This window comes from Rutilus rutilus, assembly GCF_951802725.1.
Source record: "Rutilus rutilus genome assembly, chromosome: 1".
Classification (NCBI taxonomy): Eukaryota; Metazoa; Chordata; class Actinopteri; order Cypriniformes; family Leuciscidae; genus Rutilus; species Rutilus rutilus.
Window position 1 is genome coordinate 43,545,354 of NC_140209.1, and position 22,292 is coordinate 43,567,645.

Here is a 22,292-nt window from a genome sequence, read left to right on the forward strand (position 1 = left end):
TTGTGGTTCCAAAAAAGTAACATATTTGAACAAAACTTATCATGTGCAAAAATCATGTGCTTCACAGGGGGCTTCAGTAACAGGACCTTAAATGGGGCCCTTCAACTAATTAAACTTGTTAGTGGAATTGCCCTATTTAAAATCAGGATATGGTGTCACACCGGAGGACATGGTCTTCAGTGACAAAACGTTTCAGGTTCCTACGCTTTTAGAAATATATGGATGAAAAAAAATGATGGCCATTTACTAAAATAGACACTTGTAAAATTTGTATGCTTTTTTAATTTATAACAGTTGTAATTTATTGAACCATGCTTGAGACAGTCACACCATTCTTTTGAGATTTGTCTCCAAATTTAATTTAAAATCTAATAACAAAGCAGTTTTTAAATCAACAGGTCCATGCAAGATAGAGAAATGTTTTACCATTTACTGCATTTTAAATGATGACAATACTAATTACATTCATTTTTTATCTTGTGTGACAGTGAAAATGCCATGTCACTTCTACAAAACCATTATACATATTTTATGTATTTTTCCACTGATATATGACATCTGTGCTTCCCCACTGTTTTAGCACTTCACCTTTAAAGAGTCAGTACAGGCTGTCCTGCAATGTATTCGTTCATACTTTTATACATATTTTTTACAGTCTGTGGTTCATACACTGTACTCTGATTTTCTCTGACCTCTGACCCTCCCCCCGCCACCTCCTCCACTCAATGGCTTGTTCAGGAATTAAGTGTTTTCCTGATGCAATGGAGATATTTACCATATCTTCTCTCTTCTTTTATCTGCCTCTTCTATCGCAATCTCTCTATCCTTTACTCTTTCTTTCTTTCTTTCTTTCTTTCTTTCTTTCTTTCTTTCTTTCTTTCTTTCTTTCTTTCTTTCTTTCTTTCTTTCCTTCTTTTAGTGACTACATAATCAAGGAGAAGACAGTCCTCCTGCAGAAAAAAGACAATGAGGGTTTTGGCTTTGTCCTGAGAGGAGCCAAGGGTAAGAGCAGGGGGCCAATTTATTAGGGGTTTTGCAGGGTTCCTTAAAACTTAATATATAATAAAACTATAATAAAAAAATTATGGTTATAAACTTAACCATAATCAGGTTGGGGGATTTAAAATGTATTTATTTTTTGCCACAAAATTAGATCACAATTTTGTCATTGTGCACTAAATATTCACTTATTAACAGGATCATCACAATATGTCAGACATACATCAAAAAAACTTCTGTTTTCATTTAAAACATCTTTTAAAAGTTGATGGGTTGTTGTGGCAAAACACAATTGGGTTGTGTGTGACATTAACCACAACTGACTGTGCCCCAAAAACTACTGACAAAAATGATTTGGATAAGTCGACCTCCCTGAAAGTCATTGAATAATTCACACACTGCATAAGAGAGGGCACATTCACTTTTGTTCTTTCGCTCTCTCGCTCACACACACACACGCACGCACACACACACACATACACATTCTGGAATTAGAACATTTAACAAAATCATCTTTCATCATTATTCATAGTTTCCTTGCTTATAATTGTCCATGTATTTTAAACCTCAATAAAACATTTTGGATAAGCACGCTAGACTGATTGTATAAATGTCCTCTCTTTGTAGCTCAGACCCCTATAGAAGAGTTCACTCCCACCCCAGCCTTTCCAGCACTGCAGTACCTTGAGTCTGTCGACGAGGGAGGCGTGGCTTGGAGAGCTGGTCTGCGAATGGGAGACTTCCTTATCGAGGTGTCCGCAGATCTGCATCATGGAACTTGTATTCTGTTCTTCCCTCTGTATCATTACTTGATGTTTCTCTAGAATTTCCCTTATAACTTAAGGTCTCTCTCTCTCTCTCTCTCTCTCTCTCTCTCTCTCTCTGTATATTGTTTCTTTCTCTTTTCTAGGTGAATGGTCAGAATGTGGTTAAGGTGGGACACAGGCAAGTGGTCAATATGATCAGGCAAGGTGGCAACAGTCTCATGGTCAAGGTTGTCATGGTTACCCGGAATCCTGATATGGAGGAAGGGGTCAGAAAGAAAAGTAAGAGATACAAATTCACACTGCAAAGACATCAGTGAATCATAATGATGGTGGTGATGATCATGACACTGGTGACTCTTTCTCTCCACACAGTCCCACAGCAGAGTAAAAGACTGAGCACACCAGCTATCGCTCTGCGCTCCAAATCCATGACATCAGAACTGGAAGAGATGGGTAAGGCTTGTGAAATGCAAGGATAGAAAAATGAAGGGATAAAAAAAAAGCTAGAGCAGTGTTTCCCAACCTTTTTTAGCCCCTACAGCCCCTCAGTATGACTCAGTATGAGCCCCTCATCAACACAAACCACACATGGTTTAATGAAGTGACACCGAAATCTATCTGTCAGCTGTTTTATGTAGTCTATATGCACATACACTACTGTTTAAAAGTTTGAGGGTCATTAAGATCATGACGCTTATGATAATTTAAAGATCATTTAAGATCATTTTTAAAAAGTCGCTTATGTTCACCAAGGCTGCATTCATTTGATCAAAATACAGTAATTTTTAAAATGTAATTTATTATCAATGTTGAAAACAGTTGTGCTGTTTGGTATTGTTGTAGAAATGAATTAAAAAAAAATCAGGATACTTTGATGAATAGAAAGTTCAATAGAACAGCATTTATTTCAAATAGAAATATTTCATAACATTATAAATGTCTTTACTGTAATTTGTATCAGTTTAATGCATCCTTGCTGAATAAAAGTACATATAGAACATATAGCATTATTGTGTACAAAAGTACAAAACAAAGTCATGACAATAATTGTAAACAATAATATTTTTAAGATGCATTTTTTGTCTTATTGGTTTAGAAAAGCAAAATCTTTTTTTAGCACTCGGTTGGGAATCATTGCACTAGAGGACAGAACCAGAAGGTTTAGAGAGAGAGAGAAAGAGAGAGAGGACAGTGAAGAGAGGAATTCAAGAGAGGATGAAAGAGTCAAATGCAATAGTTTGAATGGTCAGAAGGGGGAGGGATGGGACTGAATCGAAGAGTAAACTATCACAGTGATACACTAAAAGAAAGTACAAAATGATGGAGGGAAGCATATGAACAGGATGGCATAGAGATAGAGAGCAAAAGAAAAAGAGAGAGAGAGAGACAGCATTAAGAATGTTCTTTCACTGTTCTTTCAGAAGTTCCACACTGTCACTACCAGCACCCCCACTACAGGTAACCCCCCAAAAACTGTCCCCTCCCAACCCTTATATCTCCCCTGCCTTCCACCTTATCCCTCAATCCTCCACCTGCAACTCCTCTTAGCTTTAACCCTAAACCTCGATCTAAAACACCTCCCTTACGGCTGTCAGAGAAATGGGTTCCTGAGCACTGTGCGGGTCGCTATTAACACAGCGGGCGATGGGCATTGCTAGAGAGGCGCAGTATGTACTGGCTCAAGGTGTCACCTTCACTTACAGTCATTTAGTTTACCAATCAGGCTTCTATAACATCAATGGAATCAGACTAGATCATTTCAACGGTCTACCTCCAAATCAATGTATATACCGACCCTCCCCTATTAACTTTTAAAACCAAAATCAAGACCAGTAGGGTACCTTACCTTTGTAGTTCATTGTGGCATATTTTACCCTTCTCCCTTCTCTTCAGCACCAGCAATATTCTCAGAGCTCAGAGCCCCTTGTGACACTGTCTACTGTAGATGCTCAATGCTCTCCTCAGCCCAGTTCCCATAATTCAGTAGTCAGGGTTAGTGTGAGGGTAATGCAATTCAGTAATAGTGAGTGCTGATTAAAGCACTCAATCAAATTGGCAGGAAATCTGGATGTACAGGTTTTCAACTAACACTTCTAAGCAAGAACTAGATGTTGCCAGTTTGCCTAGTTAATGGTTTTGAATCTTCACAAGGTATTCAGAGTTTTGTTCTAGGCACTTAGTAATATGAACACAAATGTATATTTAGTAGAGACGGACAGTATATCAACTATCACATCAATATCAGTCCAATAAGTAAAATAGCCCAATATATATGCAATACTGTTCAAAAGTTTGCTGTCAATAATTATTTATTTATTTTTTATTCTGCAAGGATACGCTATTGATCTAAAAGTTATCAAAATGCACCAGAATTTATACTTTATATTTCAAATAAATGCATTGTAAATGCAAAAAATGTCCCACAGTTTCCACATAAATATTAAGCAGCCCAACTGTTTGCAACATTGATGATAATAATAATTAATGTTTCTTGGGTACCAAATCAGCATATTATTATGATTTGTGATGTGACACTGAATACTGGAGTAATGATGCTGAAAATTCTGATTTGCTAGCTTGGTGAGCATGAGAGACTTCTCTCAAAAACATTTTAAAAATATTACTGACCCCAAACTTTTGAATGGAAGTGTAAATCAATAAATTATAGGCAGATGATCTTGGTTTGTTATTCTTCTTAATTATATTTATGAAAGTTATATTTTCCATTTAGATTTTATTAAATGTCCCATGACATGGATTATTTTATTATTTTATAATGTTTCCTGGGGTGCCCTTATAATGTTAGTATGTTTTTAAGATAATTTTTTAAAATAATTTAGAAATAAAAGGCATTTTTCCTAGCCTGATTTTATCCTCTGATTTGAACGCTCTGTTTGAAGGGGCGTGTCTGCTGTGAGACTTCAGTGTAAACGCCCACTGCTGTGATTGGCTGACATTCTTGCATATGAAATAAATAGCTAGCATTACATGTGGAACTCTCTCGAATACTTTTACTATTACAGCTATTATACATTTTTACTATTACAGCTATCGAGATTAACGAATCGTGAGAAGTTTTTTAAGTATTTAGATCTATTCCCATCACATAAAAGGTTGCAGTGATGAGCATTGAGCAGATGATAGCTTGTTGTGAATGAAGATCTTCTGCACTCTCACTAATGATTTCATCAATGCAAACATGCGTAACAGCGTCATTGATTTCATAACGAGTTTTGGCAAGTGTCCAGATAAACTCGCGCTGTGTGATTGACAGCTTGGGCGATTGGAAAGGGATTGTTCTTTGAACGCTTTCTGTATATATTTTAATCACAGTTTAAATAAGATTATTTTCATCCTGCCAAGAGAAATTATGTGAAGTTGATATTTTAGTCACTGGTTTGATTTACTGATGTATAAACAGTATTGAACGATTTTGAGAGAAAGATTATCTTTCTGAACTTGAACAATTACACATCAGAAATTCACATAACCCACTGGTTCTTCAGAGGCTCGGATGAAGGAAAAAAAATATACTTTTGTGTTCATTTGTACATCCAAACACTGAGCAACTGCCGTGCTTCGCTCGTTTGCAAGCCGCGCTTATGCAGCTCATTTTCTCATGGGCGGGACAAATTCTCTTTGCAGGCAAAGAAGAGAAAGGGGAGGTGACCTTTCCCCTTATGACGACATAAGGGGAAGATTCTAGATTCACCCGTCTGAGCTTTCATTTTCTCAAAAATACCCAGGGCTTGGTTTACACCTATCAAAATATCTAGCCATTGGGGGACCATAGGCAGGCTAGGGGAACTCATATTAATGTTCAAAAACCTCATAAATTGAAATTTTCATGTCATGAGACCTTTAAAGAACGTTGGCCATGGGTATTTATAAAAAAAAATTATTTCCAGTGGTTAATAGCTCTACATTTGTACATCTTATATTGGCCAATATATCAGTTATAAAGATCAAAATATATGTAATTATCAGTAATTGTTATGAACCAAAATTTCCATTCAGCTTCCATTTCATATTCAGCTTATTCAACGAACTACCATTTTGTTGCATACCAGTTTATTATTGTGGTGTCACATGAAAATCAATGTGTGGTTGGTGTGCTATGTAGATCCAGTCGTTAATGTCAGAAGCCTTTAGACTAATGTAGGGCATATAATAGCGATACATGTGCGCTTTTACATTTAACGCTGTTTAAGTTAGTACTCCGTTATAATAACGTGATCAGAGTGGTTTTGATGTGTTACTGATGTTTCTTCTCAGTTTAGAAGAACATTTCCAGGTGTCTCGGGTGTTTAATGTGTGCAGATAATGTCATCTATACCATTATATATACCATGTGCCTAATCGGATGCAGCAATTTAATGTGAGTGAAGAGCCCTTACCTTTTTTACGCACTCACCTCGTCACCTGGTGCAGTCAAGTCACCTTCATTTATATAGCGCTTTTAACAATATAGATTGTTTCAAAGCAGCTTTACAGTGATAATAGGAAATTAAAGTAACAGAGATTGTTTTGGCTTTACAGCAGCTCTGGAATAAAGTTATTATCCAGCTAAAGTTAGTTTTGATTGATTTACTTCTTTTGCAAAGATCATTAGTTATTAGCTTAGGGGCCGCTAACACGACAGCATTCTAACAGAAAACCCTTAACGCGCTCCGGCCCGCTCATTCACACAACAACAGTGCCTGGTGGCTCGAGAACGCAAACCTTGAAATAGGTTCCAAGGTGAAAGCCTAAAAAAAAGAATAAAAAAAAAAAAAAGTGGGTGCTGTCCTAACTAGACACTTGACCTAATGGGTCTGCAAATATTTCTTATAAGATGAAACTTGTCCCTCTGTTACAGAGTTCGAATCTTCACAAGCTACAAGCTAAGGACACGGCAGTGTCCCACCTCATTGGCTGCCGTGATCTAAAGACAACCCGAGATTGCGCTGGCATTAATGTCTTGCTGCACCTTATAAAAAAGGCAGTTAAATGAAAAAGACAGAAACAACTCTATGAAGACAAAAGGGCAGATGATTAGCCTTTACAGGCAAGCAGATCAGCCCTCCTCTAATTCCCCCAGAATCCCTCAGCTTTATATGCACACAGAAACACTTACAAGTCAAGTCAAGTCACATTTATTTATATAGCGCTTTTTACAATACAGATTTCAAAGGAGCTTTACAGAGATAATAGGAAAATAATGCAAAAAAGTTTGTTTCCAGAAGAAAATAGCGTCATAGTCCAGCTTAAGTAAGTTCAGTGCTGTTTCATTTTTGTTTTAAAAAAGTTATTAAATTAGTTAATTTATATATATGATATATATAGCCGCTCTGGAGTCAACCGTGATGTCATCGTCCAGCTCAGTTCAGTTCTTATAATAGTATAATAGTGTCAATGCAGGCAGATCAATAATATTAAATTAACTGTTAAATTTAATGTCCCCAACTAAGCAAGCCAAGCCAATGGCAACAAAGGTGGAAAAAGGCGACAGTGGCAAGGAACCAAAACTCCATCAGGTGGCAGAATGGAGAAAAAAACCTTGGGAGAACCCAGGCTCAGTCGGGGGCCAGTTCTCCTCTGGCCAATGAACGAACAGTGTATGATTATGATTCAGGCAGCATTATAGGTCAGAAGTCAGATTGGTTTGGAACAATGAGAATATTATCCAGGTCCGTCTGGTTGAAGATCGAAGTCACGCCGGTATGGAGACGGGTTTGTTGAGGATCAGTGTCAATGGCTGTCGTGTCGATGAGGCCTTCACAGGGGAGAGTCTAGTTGACACAATTTCTGCTGACACTTCAGGGATGCGTTGTGGTCGTGTCTAGGTGCAGGTCCTCCATCTGGTCTGGATACGGCCTGGATCCAGCTAATTACAGTAAACCTCGGAATAAACAGAAAGACTTATATTAGCGTAGATGCCATTCTTCTTATGATGTAACGAGTACATCGGGAGGTTATAGGAAGTGTTCCCGGTTCTGGCTGACCTAATTTATGCAGCCTAATAATCATTTAACTGATTTGAATAATAGGAATGTATCATTTTCTATGTGTATGCCAGGTTAAAGAGATGTGTTTTTAGTTTTAGATTTAAACTGACAGAGTGTGTCTGCTTCCCTGACAATGTTAGGAAGACTGTTCCAGAGTTTAGGTGCTAAACTTAGGTGCCAGCAGTCTATTTTGATATTCTAGGTATTATGAACTGGCCAGAGTTTTGAGATCGCAATAGACGTGAAGGACTATAATGCAAAGTGCTCGCTCAAGTACTGGGGATCTAAACCATTTAGTACGTAAGGGAGCCAATGCAGTGTTGACAGAACCGGGATAATATGATCATACTTCCTGGTCCTGGTTCTAGCTGCTGCATTTTGGACCAGCTGTAGTTTGTTTATTATGCGTGCAGGGCAACCACCCATAAGAGCATTACAATGATCTAGCCTTGAGGTCATGAACGCATGAACTGTTACGCATTTTTCATTATATTTTTAAGATGGAAGAATGCGGTTTTACAGATGCTAGAAACGTGGCTTTCAAATGAAAGATTGGTATCAAAGAGCACACCCAGGTTCCTAACCGACGACGAAGACTTGACAGAGCAGCCATCAATTGTTAGACAGTATTCTAGGTTAGTACGTTTGGAGGTTTTTGGTCCAATCATTCACGAGGTCACATGTTAATGAAATCTGATGTAATATTAAAATGCGTATTTGGCTTGCTGTCCGGGGGGAGGGCTCCGAGCTCGGAATTCAGCCCGACCCCAGAGTACTCCCCCCTATAAATGTATAGATCATAGGTATCTATGAGCAGACCCAGCCGAATGTGAGGTGATGGGGTGGTGGCGGGATGCTGAGAAATTAGTCATGAGACAGGAGGTAAGGGAAGGCTTTATTTATACTGGCTATTTCTTGTGCTGATTGGATGATTACCTGAACATACTCCTCCCGAACTTTGTTACATAAAACTTCATTTAGTAACTCTATTTTTTCAGAATTAAGTAATAGGAAATTACTAGTCATCCAAATTTTTATATCAGCTATGCATTCTGTTAATTTCTTGAATTGGCAAGTTTCGTTGGGGCACAAAGAGGTATAGAGCTGAGTATCATCGGCATAACAGTGAAAACTAATCCCATGCTTCCTAATGATATCTCCCAAGGATAGCATATACAGATTGAACAGCAGCGGTCCTAGTACTGAGCCTTGTGGTACTCCATACTGAACTTGTGATCGATAAGATATTTCTTAATTTACTGCTACAAACTGATAACGGTCAGATACGTATAATTTAAAGGGACATTGTGTAGGAATTTCTCCCATCTAGTAGTGAAATTGTATTTTGCATTCAAACGAATACTGCTCTCCAGCTCCTCGCTTTTTCAAATGCGTGTTGCATCTACGGTAGCCGTTACGTACCATAAAGCTATGACAGGATGTCTTTTAATAGCACTTCATCGCACTTCGTTCTACTGTCTGTCTATATAATAAAGTAACGTTACACAACCAAGCAATGAAAAAAAGCTTGTAATTAAGACCGTAACATTGACTTACCTGTCGAGAAGAAAGCAGGCAACTTCTGCGTCTTTTTTGAAAGCTTTCTCCTGCATTAGCTCTTTCCACCTGGAAAAAGCTATCCCGACATTAACCCTTGTTTTTTGTAATCTCCGGTCACGTTTCCTTTTTACGGTCTACTTTGGACTTTTTCGACGACGAGGACTCCTTATCCTGTGACTAATAACCGTACAGTGCAGTCTTTTAAACTTGCCACGGCAGTGACAAGCGCCTCTCACTGCTCTGCTCCTCCGCTTCTGCTGGTTTCAGTCACGTGACGCTGGCTCTGAACAAAAACGCGTTGTGGAAACGCGTTGGCCTAGTACTTTTTGTCCCTCTCTGTTATTATAGTTTTTCAAGATGGCGGAACTACATGGAAGCCTCCGTGGACCTACCCGTCCCATGTATATAAAGATAATAAATTCTTCGTTTACGAGGATAAGTCAGATCATTGGCAGAGGTATTTGTACACCATTGAGGACATATTTGAGAATAAAAATATTGATTTTAGATAATAAAATACCTAAAAAACTACACATTGTCCCTTTAAACCATGCTAATGCAATTCCACTAATGCCAACATAATTTTCGAGTCTATTTAAAAGAATGTTGTGGTCAATGGTATTAAATGCAGCACTAAGATCAAGTAACACTAATATAGAGAGATACAACCACGATCGGATGATAAGAGCAAATCATTTGCAACTCTAATGAGAGCAGTCTCAGTACTATGGTACGGTCTAAATCCTGACTGGAAATCCTCGCAGATACCATTTCTTTCTAAAAAGGAACATAGTTGTGAGGATTCTGCTTTTTCTAGTATCTTTGACAAAAAGGGTAGATTTGAGATCGGCCTATAATTGACTAATTCTCTAGGATCAAGTTGCGTTTTCTTAATAAGACATATCCTAGTGACAAAGATGGATTAATGATATTAAGAAGAGGATCTATGACCTCTGAAGCATTTCTTTCAGTAGCTTAGTCGGTATAGGGTCTAATATACATGTTGTTGATTTAGATGATTTAACGAGTTTAGACAATTCTTCCTCTCCTATTGCAACGAATGAATGGAATTTTTCCTCAGGGACACTACAGTGCACTGCCTGATGCGATACTGTAGTTAGTAGATGGTTGCATAGTTATAATTTTCTCTCTAATATTATCAATCTTGTAAGTAAAGAAGTTCATAAAGTCATTACTGCTATGCTCTTAGAAGCTTTATTTCTTGTTAATTTAGCCACTGTGTCAAATAAATACCTAGGGTTGTGTTTGTTGCTCTCTCTCCACGAAATTCGAAAAATGTCTAGTTTTGTTTTCTTGCAGTTGCGCTCCATTTTTCTGGCTGCTCCCTTAAGGGCCCGAGTGTGCTCGTTGTACCACGCCGTTGGACTATTTTCTTTAATCTTTTTTAAGTGCAAAGGAGCAACTGTGTTTAAAGTGCTGGAAAAGAGAGAGTCAAAAGTTTCTGTCGCAATATCAAGTTCTTCTAAGCTATCTGGGATGCTGAGGAGATGAAACTGATCAGGAATATTATTAATAAAGCAATCTTTAGTGGCAGAAGTGATAGTTCTAACATATTTGTAACACGGAGTCGGCTTTGCAACCTTGGCTAAATGGAGTATACACAAGACTAGATAATGATCTGAGATGTCATCGCTCTGCTGCAGAATTTCATCGGCATTAACATTGATTCCATGTGACGATATTAGATCTAAAGTATGATTATGCAATGAGTGGGTCCTGACCAAGCGGCAACCTCCCTGTCTCTCTCTTGAAACCAACACGGAAGTGAATTAAACAGCAATTCATCAACTGGCCGCTTGAGGCTGGCTGCAAAAGTGAGTCAAATCTGCATCTCCCCCATGTTGAAATGCCCAACTTTACAGCAGAAAGAAACATGTTTACAGCCTGGAGCAAAAAGTGGCTTTGGTCTATACAGCTAATTTTGCCCTTCATGACAACTGTGAGGGGGTGAATTTTTTTATAACTCATCCGTTTAAATTATATTAAGCCTTGAATTTCTGCATAATTAAGGGTGTCCACTTTTGAGTGACAGGTGGATTCCCGCTGTTGTGGTCATTAGTCATCATTAGCCGTTTGTCTGCGGTGTTTGGTGTTTTTAGCTCCCTTCCAGGCAGCGAGGGGATGGGTAGATTTAAGGTTGAGGTTAGCTGCCTGGAAGGAGCCATTGGGGGCTAAAAACACCATTGAGCGTTTGTCTGCTGTCTGTTAGCCGTCACGTTACCTCAGCTAATTGTCTGACTGTAAAAATAAATAAATTTGGGAGTGACACGCTGCCAAGATGGCGACGGTCGGCTACGCCCACTTTAGGCTTCAAAAACGGTCTTCAGAAACCTACGGGTGACGTCACAGACACTACGTCCATATTTTTTTACAGTCTATGGTCCTGACATGTGTTGTCTAACTCCAATAGAGTTCAGAATTTCTCTAAATGGCAATCCCAATGCGTCTTTTTCGTTATCTACATGTATATTAAAATCACCAACAATTAGGACTTTATCTGCAGCCAGTACTAACTGATAAAAAATCAGCAAATTCTTTGATAAAGTCTGTATGGTGCCCTGGTGGCCTGTATTCAGTAGCTAGCGCAAATGTCAAGCGCGATTTATCATTTACACTAGATAGTGTTACAGCAACATCACCCCCTTTTCCTTTCAGATGTGGCTCATTTTTATAACAGTAATCCTGGGGGGTGGACTCATTTAAAGTAATGTAATTGTCTGGTTTTAGCCAGGTTTCTGTCAGACACAACACATCTTATAATATGTAATCATATCATTAACAATAAGTGCTTTTGAAGTAAGGGATCGAATATTCAGCAACCCAAGCTTTATCATTTATTCATCTGTATTATATCTATTTTTTATTTGTTGAACATCGATACATTTTTACCCTTAAATGGGTTTGGGAGTTTTTTGTATTTCCTAATTCGGGGAACAGGCACAGTCTCTATATGATGATATCTAGGTGAAAGAGTCTCTGTGTGATGGGATTTATCTGACCTCAGTGACGTGAGACAGCTAGCAGATGGTCGGTTTAGCAAGTCTGTCTGTTTGCTGACCTGAGCCCCAAATCGTCATGTTTGAGCTCCAAGACTATGTGCCATATTACTAGAGAGAAGAGCAGCACCATCCCAGGAGGGATGAATACCATCTCTTTTCAACAGGTCAGGTCTGCCCCAAAAACTTTTCCAATTGTCTATGAACCCTATCTTATTTTGTGGACAACACTTAGACAGCCAGCCATTGAGTGAGGACAGTCTACTAAGTATCTCATCACTCCAGCGAACAGGAAGGGGGGCAGAGCAAATTACAGTGCCTGACATCGTACTTGCGAGTTCACACACCTCTTTAACGTTAATTTTAGTGATCTCCGACTGGCGAAGTCGAACATCATTAGTGCCGACGTGAATAATAATCTTAGAGAATTTACGATTAGCATTAGCCAGCACTTTTAAATTTGCTTTGATGTCAGGCACTCTGGCTCCCGGTAAACATGTGACTCTGGTGGCTGGTGTCTCTATTTTCACGTTCCGTGTAATAGAATCACCAATAACTAGGGCACATTCAGCAGGATTCTTAGTGGGTGTTTCACTGAGTAGGGAGAACCTGTTTAATGTTGTAATCGGAACGGAAGAGCGGTGTTTTGTCCCGCGACTACAGTGTCTCACGGTCACCCAGTTGCCCTGCTGCTCGGGTTCTACAGCCAGAACCGAACAATGTACAGAGTTCACTAAGCTAGTCGCATCCAAAGCGGTATCTAAAGCCCTTGCATTCTTACTATCCTCGATTAAAGTTTGGATGCGTGTCTCTAGTACTGAAATCTTATCCGTCAGCCTGACTATCTCCCTGCATTTATCACATGTGTAGTCCTCACCACTGATAGAGAAGGCTATACTATACATGTGACATGATGTGCAAGTGACAATAACAGGAGAAGACATTACACACACATATACACTCCCTACAAACTCACCTGTGGCTTTTTTTAACCTTTCCTTCACACTTGTTGCACAGGTTGTTTTTTTAGTGATTTGAAGCTAACTAATCTGTTTTATAACCTCCCTAATCTTTTTGTCTGTCCTGGCATTCCATACACAGTGGACAGAGGTAAGAGGCACTTCAGTTTCTCTTGTTTTGCTAAGGTTGCATTTGTACAAGTTTGGGAGTACATTTTGTGTGCATCCTGGAAAGGAGTGTTAATAAAATATAAAAAAGTCTTTAACCTATTTGTTAGTTGAAGGGAATGTGATTGCAGCATTAACAGCTCATAAAGTATTACTAAAGGCTGATTTCCACCTTACATTGACTCTCTGTTTGCTTGATCACAGCCTCTGCCCCATGGAAAAAAAAATCAGGTAAAGCTCTTTGTTCCACTCTCTGTGTCTTGTATGAGACACTTGACCTTATGGGTCTGCAAATATTTCTTATAAAATGAAACTTGTCCCTCTGTTACAGAGTTCGAATCTTCACAAGCTACAGAGAAGAAGAGGACAGTTTATCAGATGGCTTTGAGTAAGAGGGTCAATAGTTGTATGCATTGTCATATGTCTAGTCATAAATAAAGTAAAGAAATAAAGGGATATTTCACAAAAAAAATAAAAATAATATTCAGTCATCATTTATTCACCCAAACCTGTATGACTGAGCACCAAAGAGAAGTTAAGCAGAATGTCTGAGCTGCTGTCTTACAATGAAAATGGATAGAGACCAGGCCAAAACAAAAGCACTGTGAAGCATCATAACAAAAGTCTTGTAAACTATTTTCCAAGTCTTCTGAAGCCAAATTATAGTTTTGTTTTAGGATTATAGGATTATATCTAAGGGTACGCACAGGAAGGGGGAAGTGGGTGTTCAATTCAACTTTTTCATTTCAATGAAAGCATTTTTCATTTTCTTGAGAATATGAATTCCAGTACATTCATGTAACTATTGGCTAATGCCAGGGGCGTAATTTGTGGGGGGGTTGGGGGGGAGATAACCCCCCCAATATTTAAATCTATGCATTACAACCCCCCCCAATATTTATACCATGATCACATGAAAAGGAGGCATACCCAAACTTCAACCCCCCCAATGTTCAAACCAAATCTACGCCCTTGGCTAATGCACATCTAGAGACCCTTCGACAAAACAGTAAATGAACGCAACACCTGAGCAGAACGAAAATGTGTTTTTGACAGCACATGTTTTAAATGTTTTAAAACACATAAACAACAAAACGTGGCACAGTGGTAAAAAATATACATCTAGTGCATGTTTACAATTTAAAACAGCGTGGGTGTACACCTTTTTCTTGTGAACGGCCACTTATTCACTTAGCACTAGTTGAAGTTTCTCAAAGTTACCTCAGCCTTTTGTTTCAGTTGATTGTTGGTATGAACATCCACTTCATCCATCATCGTTTTTTTCTTTTCTGTGTTCTTGCATATACTGACAGAGAAACCGCTCCAAATGATTCAGTGAAGTGATATGAATGAATGTAACTGAATTGCTAATAAATTCAGACCGTTTAGCAAACCCATTTGGCCAGCTAGAAACGACTCAAAAGAATGATTACTTCACAAATGATTCATTGGCATTGCTGGTTCAGCCGACAGAGATATGTGAAACATTATAATTTCTACAATTTTCTCAGGTCATTCATGGTATGAACAGAGCATACAGTTGCAGGCGCCACTGTGGTATAGTATACTTTAAACCCGAATAAGTTGGCTTACAAGTTGGATTTTTAATTGCTCTTAACTTGAAATATTTGAGTAAGCTAATTCATAAACTTGACACTTAATTTTAGCAGTTTCTGTTAAATTTAAGTTTGTCTAAATTAAAAGAACAAGTTCTTAAAACTCAAAACAATGATACAGTTAAGATTACTTATTATGTGTCAGTTTTGTGAACTCGAAAGAAAAATACATTTCTAAATATTCATAAACGTCAATTTGATTGAACTAATTTGTTTAATTTAAGTTTACCTTACTTAAACCAATTATTTTTTGGAGCATAAGGGTTTACAGTGTAGGCTGAAATTTAGTTTATAATTCATTGACAAACTTGCTTGACAGCTGTGACCACAATTTACTTTTGTTGTATGGAAAAGAGCAGCTTGGGTATTTTGCTAAAAATAACTTTTTTGTTCAATGGAAGGAGAAAAAAAGGATTTCAAAAGAAATATGGGTAGGAAAAACACTAAAAATGTAATTAAAAATTATTATTTTTTGAGTGAACAATTCCTTTAGTTCTAACTAATTCAAGCTAAGAATAAATTGTTTGTAAGTTAATTAATTCTTTATTTTTTTTATCTGTCCTATTATTCTATGTCAGATAAATTGGATGAGATTTTAGCAGCAGCACAGCAGTCCATCAGTACCAATGAAGCTCCAGGACCCCGGGCTCAGGGGGTAAAAAGAGAACGGGGCAGAGGCTTTTATAATGAGGTGTGTGTGTAGATTACTATCACAAAGATCATGATGATTGTGGAATGAGGTATTGATGCTCAGGGTTTACTGAGCTATGTTTTGCTTTTAGCAAATTTGCAGACTTAAAAAATGTTTGTCCATAATGTTCAATGAAAATCATCTACTTTCTCCCCATGTTTTTTGGCAGCCAAATTTCGACCAATCAGGAATGGGGATGACATCATCTGGGGCAGGGCTAGGCTACGACCGTGGTCAATTTGTGTCTGGCCATGGCCCTCCGCACGGTATGCTGCGACAGAAGTCCATCGGTGAGGCTGTCTGTTAGTCCATCTGTCTGTCTGCCCACCTGTCTGTCTGTTTAGCCATACTGCTCTACGTCTATGGTATGTGCGTTTAGAGCACTCAAAAGAGTGCAACTGTGGGTTTGCTTTAATGCTTATAATCTGTAATGCTTTATTTGCTCTAGAATACTGACTGTACACTGTACGTTGAAACGGTCCATAAGAATCTTGTCAGGAGTTTGACTGTTATGACAATTTATCTCTTTTGTAACCCAAAGGTGAATGTTTTTTTTTCATCTGGCGCTCAACATAAAGGCCCCGATATACTCTCAACGAAATTATTTTTTGTTCTTCGCCTAGGGGTAAAACGAAGTTCGAAATACGTGGGCAGCGATATACTGTTAGAGAACATCTGACGACACCCACGCGCTGAGAACGGCATTTAGATGAATATGTATAAATGTGCTGCGCGCGTTCCTCTCAATAACAAAATAAATACACAACAAAATTTAGAAAACAATTCTTGAGAAAAGCATTTTTTAATAAAGCATAAGAAAAGCATCTGATTATAGCAACGAAGATGTGTTTGCACAAGCTCTGCAATTCGGCACTCTAGTAAAGTCACGTCATGTTTATTTATATAGCACTTTAAACAATAGATTGCTTAAAATCAAGCAGCTTTACCATCTTAAATATAAACAGTGTCAATGTCCCATCTAATCAGAAGTACAACTTCATTTTCTACTGTAAATTCAAATCAAATAAAAAAAATTTATAAAGCACATTTAAAATCAACCTTGGTTGGCCAAAGTGCTGTACAGTAAAGTAAGAAAAACTAAACAAAACAAGACAGAAAACATACAAGTTATGGTACATTGAACGCACTAGAGAAAAAATGTGTTTTCAGCAAAGATTTGAATTCAGCTAATGTGAAAGCTGATTTAACATGTAGTGGTAGGGTGTTCCACAGCTTAGGGCCGACTACTGCAAAAGCTTGATCACCTCTGCGTTTTAAGCGAGATCGTGGAACAGCCAAGAGATGCTGATCTCTTGATCTGAGTGATCTGGATGGATTATGAGTGATAATTAAGTCAGAAAGGTATTTGGGGGCCTGGTTGCTAAGAGATTTATAAACAAATAATACAATTTTAAAGTCTGTTCTGTATCGGACTGGTAGCCAATGCAGAGAACGTAGGATTGGGGTGATGTGATCTCGTTTTCGGCTGCCAGTGAGCAGACGGGCAAAAAGCGTCTCTCCAGTGTGTTCATGTTTTTACTCACGGATATCTGACCTCGACAGACTCACCCTAACCCTAACTAGTAAAGATTTCTGCATGAAAGAAGGCGGAGCCTCCGTGCACACCTACCAATTACTTAATTGCCACAGACCAATGGTAGTACAAAGGTGTTTAACAGCCGTAGTAAAATTTTCCTGGAAAGTTTGCTTTGGCAAGCTGTTTCGAACTCCCAAAAGGAACTCCAAACAAAGTTTGTTTTGGCCTGATTTTGTTCTAAATTATGTCATTTCAGTTCGTTCTTTGATTTCGCTGGAAGTGTATTTGGGGCATTTAGTATTCAGTTTTGGTTGGTCTATAAAATGTACAGCCCATTTAAAATCCCCAAGATTATTAGCACACTATCTGTATGATTAGAAACACTTTCTGTACCATGCCATGGATGTGTAAGCTTACAATGCCAAATTGTGCTTACACAATTGGGATCTTTATATTAAAATTTAAATTAAGGCCATTTGTTTATTTTGCTTGCCTTTAGCTATAGCTTTTGTGTATTTGTGTAATTTATTGTGTCATCAGGTAGACATTGTGTGTGTGTATAGCATTTGTCCTTCTATAACTTACTGTAACTAATACTGTAACTAAAGTCTGCACTAACACAAAACAGCATTGCAAAAGTAGAGAGGTGAATGGCTTGTACATGTTCACGCTGGGAGATTAGTTAAGGTAACAAACAGACAAGCAGACAGACAGACATACTACAAGATGGTCTCAATTCTGTATCCCGTTTTGTTTGCCCTCTGCTCATTTTTAGGAAATATATATTTTCTTTTTCTTCTTTTCTTCTTTTCTCACTTCCAGCTGTCATACTTCTCCTTCACTCTCAAGCATACTTTTGTTTTGCCTTTTTTGTTTTGTAACATGTTATCCTTTCTATTAATTCTCCCTTCATTACTTTCCTTGAAAATGTATTTAAACTCTCTCCTTTTTGTTATCTTTTTCTGCAGGGGTTCTTGAGGAGGAGAAGCAGTTCCTTCATCCTCCAACCATGAAGTTTGCCCGCAGTCTTTCAGTACCTGGCCCAGATGACATACCTCCTCCTCCTACTACAGCTCCCCCTGAGCCCCCTTTCTCCTCAGCTCCTCCTCTTGGCTTTAGGGGCAAGACATCCCAGCAACCGTCTGTTTCTGTGTCCCAATCCACTTCCTCTTCTGCACATTATCAGCTCTACTCACAGTCAGTACATGTCACTCATGGACCCCGAGACAGGTCCCCTGGACCACCTACTGGGTCCGGAGCCGGGGACCTCGCTTATTCCCATGCTCAAGCCCATCCCTCCGTGCCAAGCAGGACTGCCTCCAGGAAGGTGATTGGGTACACAGGGGACCTTGCAGGGGCTGGAGGAGCAGCAGGGGCCAAGGCTACAGTGATGAGAAGGGGCTACAGCAACGCAGTCCCACCCACCAGTGTCGCTACTGTTATTCCCCAACAGCAGCAGACTACACAGGGCCAACCTTCCAGGATGGACCGCAGTGCGTTAGGGACAGGAGCAGGGGCAGGTGGTGTACCAAAAGGTGGTGCCCGGAGAGGGAAGGGGCCCTTGGTGAAGCAGTCAAAGGTGGAGGATCTGCGTCAGGGCCAGGGCACACTGGAAGGGAAGGGGTCTGTGGAGAAGAGCTCCATTCCTATCCCAACCATCATTGTTAAAGCCCCTTCCACCAGCAGCAGTGGTCGCAGTAGCCAAGGCAGCAGCGTGGAAGCCGAACCGCCTCCTCCAGGAGAGAGTGACAGTTCTAAACCCCAACCTGTTGTTCCCCCACCTGCACCCACTGTTCCACCACCAGCCCCTCCATCTATACCTGCTCCTCCACCCCCATCACTGCCATCACTTCGTACGCAAGAGAGTTTGGACTTCACCAGCCAGTTTGGTGCTGCCATAGTAGGGGCAGCTCGCAGGGATCGAGAGCGATTCCATGAAGCACGACGAAAGAGTGCCTCCTTTTTTCTTTCTGCTGAGGAAGAGTTGGGTGGAGCAGGAGGAGCAGGAGGACGAACCCAGACTTCCCAACAGCAGCTGAGTTCCCAGCCTTCACCACGCCTGCGACCATCCAAATCTATAGATGAAGGAATGTTCTCAGGTGATACCTTTATCCACCACACACGTAGTATGCCTCCTGCCTTTGGCCTGCCTGAGTACTCCTCACCTGCTCCTCCTGGGGATTACCAGCCTAAGTCTGTACCTGCTGACTTCTATGGGGCAGGAGGCCGACAACAACAACAGCAGCAAGCCTCCACTACAACGTTCATTCACCCATTAACAGGGAAAGTCCTGGACCCTTCATCCCCACTAGGCTTGGCATTGGCTGCACGGGAACGTGCCTTGAAGGATGATGGTCGCATACGTAGGGAGAGGACTACTGAACACCATTTTAGCCGTCAATTGTCCAGCATTGGGGCCTTTCCCTCATCCACTGCACAATCAACATCACACAACTCTTACTCAATGGCCTCTTCTTCCCCTGCAACCTCCTCTGCTGCTCAGTCCTCAAGCTCCTCCTCATACCTTGTTACCTCCTCATCACTAGCTGCCACCACCACATCCACTCGCCCTCCATCTCCTAGGATCCTGCGTGGAGCAGGGAGCAGTTGGGGTGAGGAAGCAGGGGTAGGAGAGCGTGCAGATAGGGAGGCTGCTAGCACCTCTGCTCCCAGAGAAGGCCTACGGGTTCGTTTCTCTGAGGACAAAACTGTCCACACGCACCACTATCAGTCTCAGCACTATCAACCCACCTACAAAGAGCGTGAAAGAGAGCGTCAGAGAGAGAGGTCACGAGAAAGAGAGAGAGAAAGAGAAATAGAAAAAGCTCAGACACAGTCACTGCAGCAGTCTACACAGCCAACGACCCAGCAGCCTCGACGTCCCTCGTTCTTGAGAATGGAGAGTGAGGCTGGGGCGTACATCCTTTCATTAACACCACCATCTCCTCCTTCAACAGCAGCCCCTACACGTCCTTCATTAGGAGCCACAGGTGAAGGTGGAAGTGGCACAGGTCTGATGGTTCTTCCTCCCCCAGCTCCCTCGGTAGATGTAGATGATGAGTTTGTTTTTGTCGATCCTCTCCCTCCACCTCTGGAGTTTGCCAATAGTTTTGATCGGGGTTTGAGCTACTCTGCAATGATGTCTCACAATGTGACAGCCCGTCAGCAGCTTCATCCTCCACCACCACCTCCCCCACCACCTCCTCCCCCTCCAAAAGACTCCTTTATGGCTGGGTTCCCACCTCACACACCACTGCCTTCCCCCCAGGCAGGAGATTCCACAACTTCCAGTCTTACTTCCTATGACAGTGAGGTTGCCAACCTAACCCAGTCAGCCCCGTCTCCCTCTCAATCTTCCCCCAACCCTCTACCGCCTCCCTCCCCCTCTACCTTGCAGCCCTCTGGGCCACCTCCACCTCCCTCTGTATCACCTCCACCACCACCCACCTCCTACCATAGACCATTTGGCCTATCTCAGTCGCAACACTTATACAACAATACACACTCTACTGGGCGCTCCTCTTCTCCCACACCACCTCCTCTCTCTATTCCAGCTCCACCTGCCTACCGGGGGCCCCCAGTAGCAACATCCACCCCTGCCACTTCTGTTTCTCTCAGAGGCGCCTCAACTGTGACCGCAAGCTGTTCTACAACTGCTTCTACAACTGTTGCCTCTTCTTCTACTACTACTACTGCTGCCGCTGTCACACCACACACACGCATGGCAACTGTCTCCACAGTAGCTACAGGGGGTAGCAGGCGGCCTAGTGCAGAGCATCGTCCACCACCCTCTGCAGCTGCAGCCAAGAGTGGCGAGTCCCAGGAGACAGTGGTGGATTCTGGGATTGAGGAGCTGGACAGTCGAAGCAGCAGTGACCATCACTTAGACAACATCCTTGCACTCAGTGGTAGTGGGGTCAGAGAGAGGTTAGAGAGAGCAGGGATAGGTAGCATAGGAGGAGTTGGAGAGAGAGGTGGGTCAACCGAGGCTGACAGAACAAGTGGGGCAGACTTTTTAGAGTCTTACATGAGCTACCTTGATGGACAGACTTTTGAAATGCACAATGCCAAAGCCGCCAGCACTGCATCCACCTACCCAAAAACACAGAGGTACAGAGAAGGCAGCCGGCCTGGAGATCTTCGGCGCCAAACCAGCACGGCACCCCCTGCCTACCACCGTCGTAGGGAGGAGGAAGAGGAGGAAGATGAGGCAGAAGAGGGAGAGGAGGAAGATTTTAATGCCCGTGATGGCTATGTGATGAGGGAAGGGCCAGGGATCGCTCGCTCCTCTGTAATGTACTTTGACCGTCCCCGCACTCCTGAGATAAAACCTCTGTGGGGTGATGGGTCGGCTGGGACCATGGGAGAGGGAGGGGGCCAGACTGTGGGGACATATGTAGAGGCACGTAAACTGCATCCTCCCGTGTCCGGTATGAAGGCAAGCATCATCAACGAACTAAGCACCAAATTACAGCAGAGGAGCAAAGGAACAGAGAACTGGGGGGCTCAGAGATCACTGAGCAGGCATAGGTATTTTTGTGTTATCAGTATAGGTATATGTGCATGGCTATATGTTAATGTTTGCATGGTGTCCTTGAAAGGAGGCATGTGGCATGAGAGTTTCTCAGCTGCATGAGCATTGTGTGATTTGGGATGCCATAAATCATGGGAAATCTGAGCCATTAAGTTAAAGGACTCCTTGGGTATTTAGACAAACAGTTAATTTACGACAGTGCTCTAAAATAGTTTTGTAACTGCCATTTTTATTAACAATGTCTCAAACACCAAAGAACTCTGTGTGTGTATTGTGTAATTGTGTCTGTTTAAACTGTTCCTCTCTTTTTGTGATTTCTGCTTTTTATTGCACTGTCCATGTCCATCTGTCTGTCCCACATCAGACACAGGTAACTGCTTCACTATACCTCCTTGCTCTCTCTTTCTCTTTACTGTCAAACTTTTTTTCTTTTTCTCTCTTTTTGTCCAATCTTTTA

General features: G+C 40.9%; 1 protein-coding gene across 1 annotated transcript in view; it reads left to right on the top strand.

Moving 5' to 3' along the window:
- shank1 (SH3 and multiple ankyrin repeat domains 1) overlaps nt 1–22,292 on the top strand; it is a 123,778-nt gene that overhangs the window by 96,344 nt on the left and 5,142 nt on the right. The window contains exons 17-25 of the mRNA XM_084425591.1: nt 920–1,002; nt 1,627–1,751; nt 1,910–2,045; nt 2,139–2,219; nt 13,662–13,688; nt 13,789–13,845; nt 15,652–15,764; nt 15,934–16,030; nt 18,270–21,831. Coding sequence (XP_084281717.1) covers nt 920–1,002; nt 1,627–1,751; nt 1,910–2,045; nt 2,139–2,219; nt 13,662–13,688; nt 13,789–13,845; nt 15,652–15,764; nt 15,934–16,030; nt 18,270–21,831 — 4,281 coding nt within the window. The remainder of the gene's footprint in view (nt 1–919; nt 1,003–1,626; nt 1,752–1,909; nt 2,046–2,138; nt 2,220–13,661; nt 13,689–13,788; nt 13,846–15,651; nt 15,765–15,933; nt 16,031–18,269; nt 21,832–22,292) is intronic.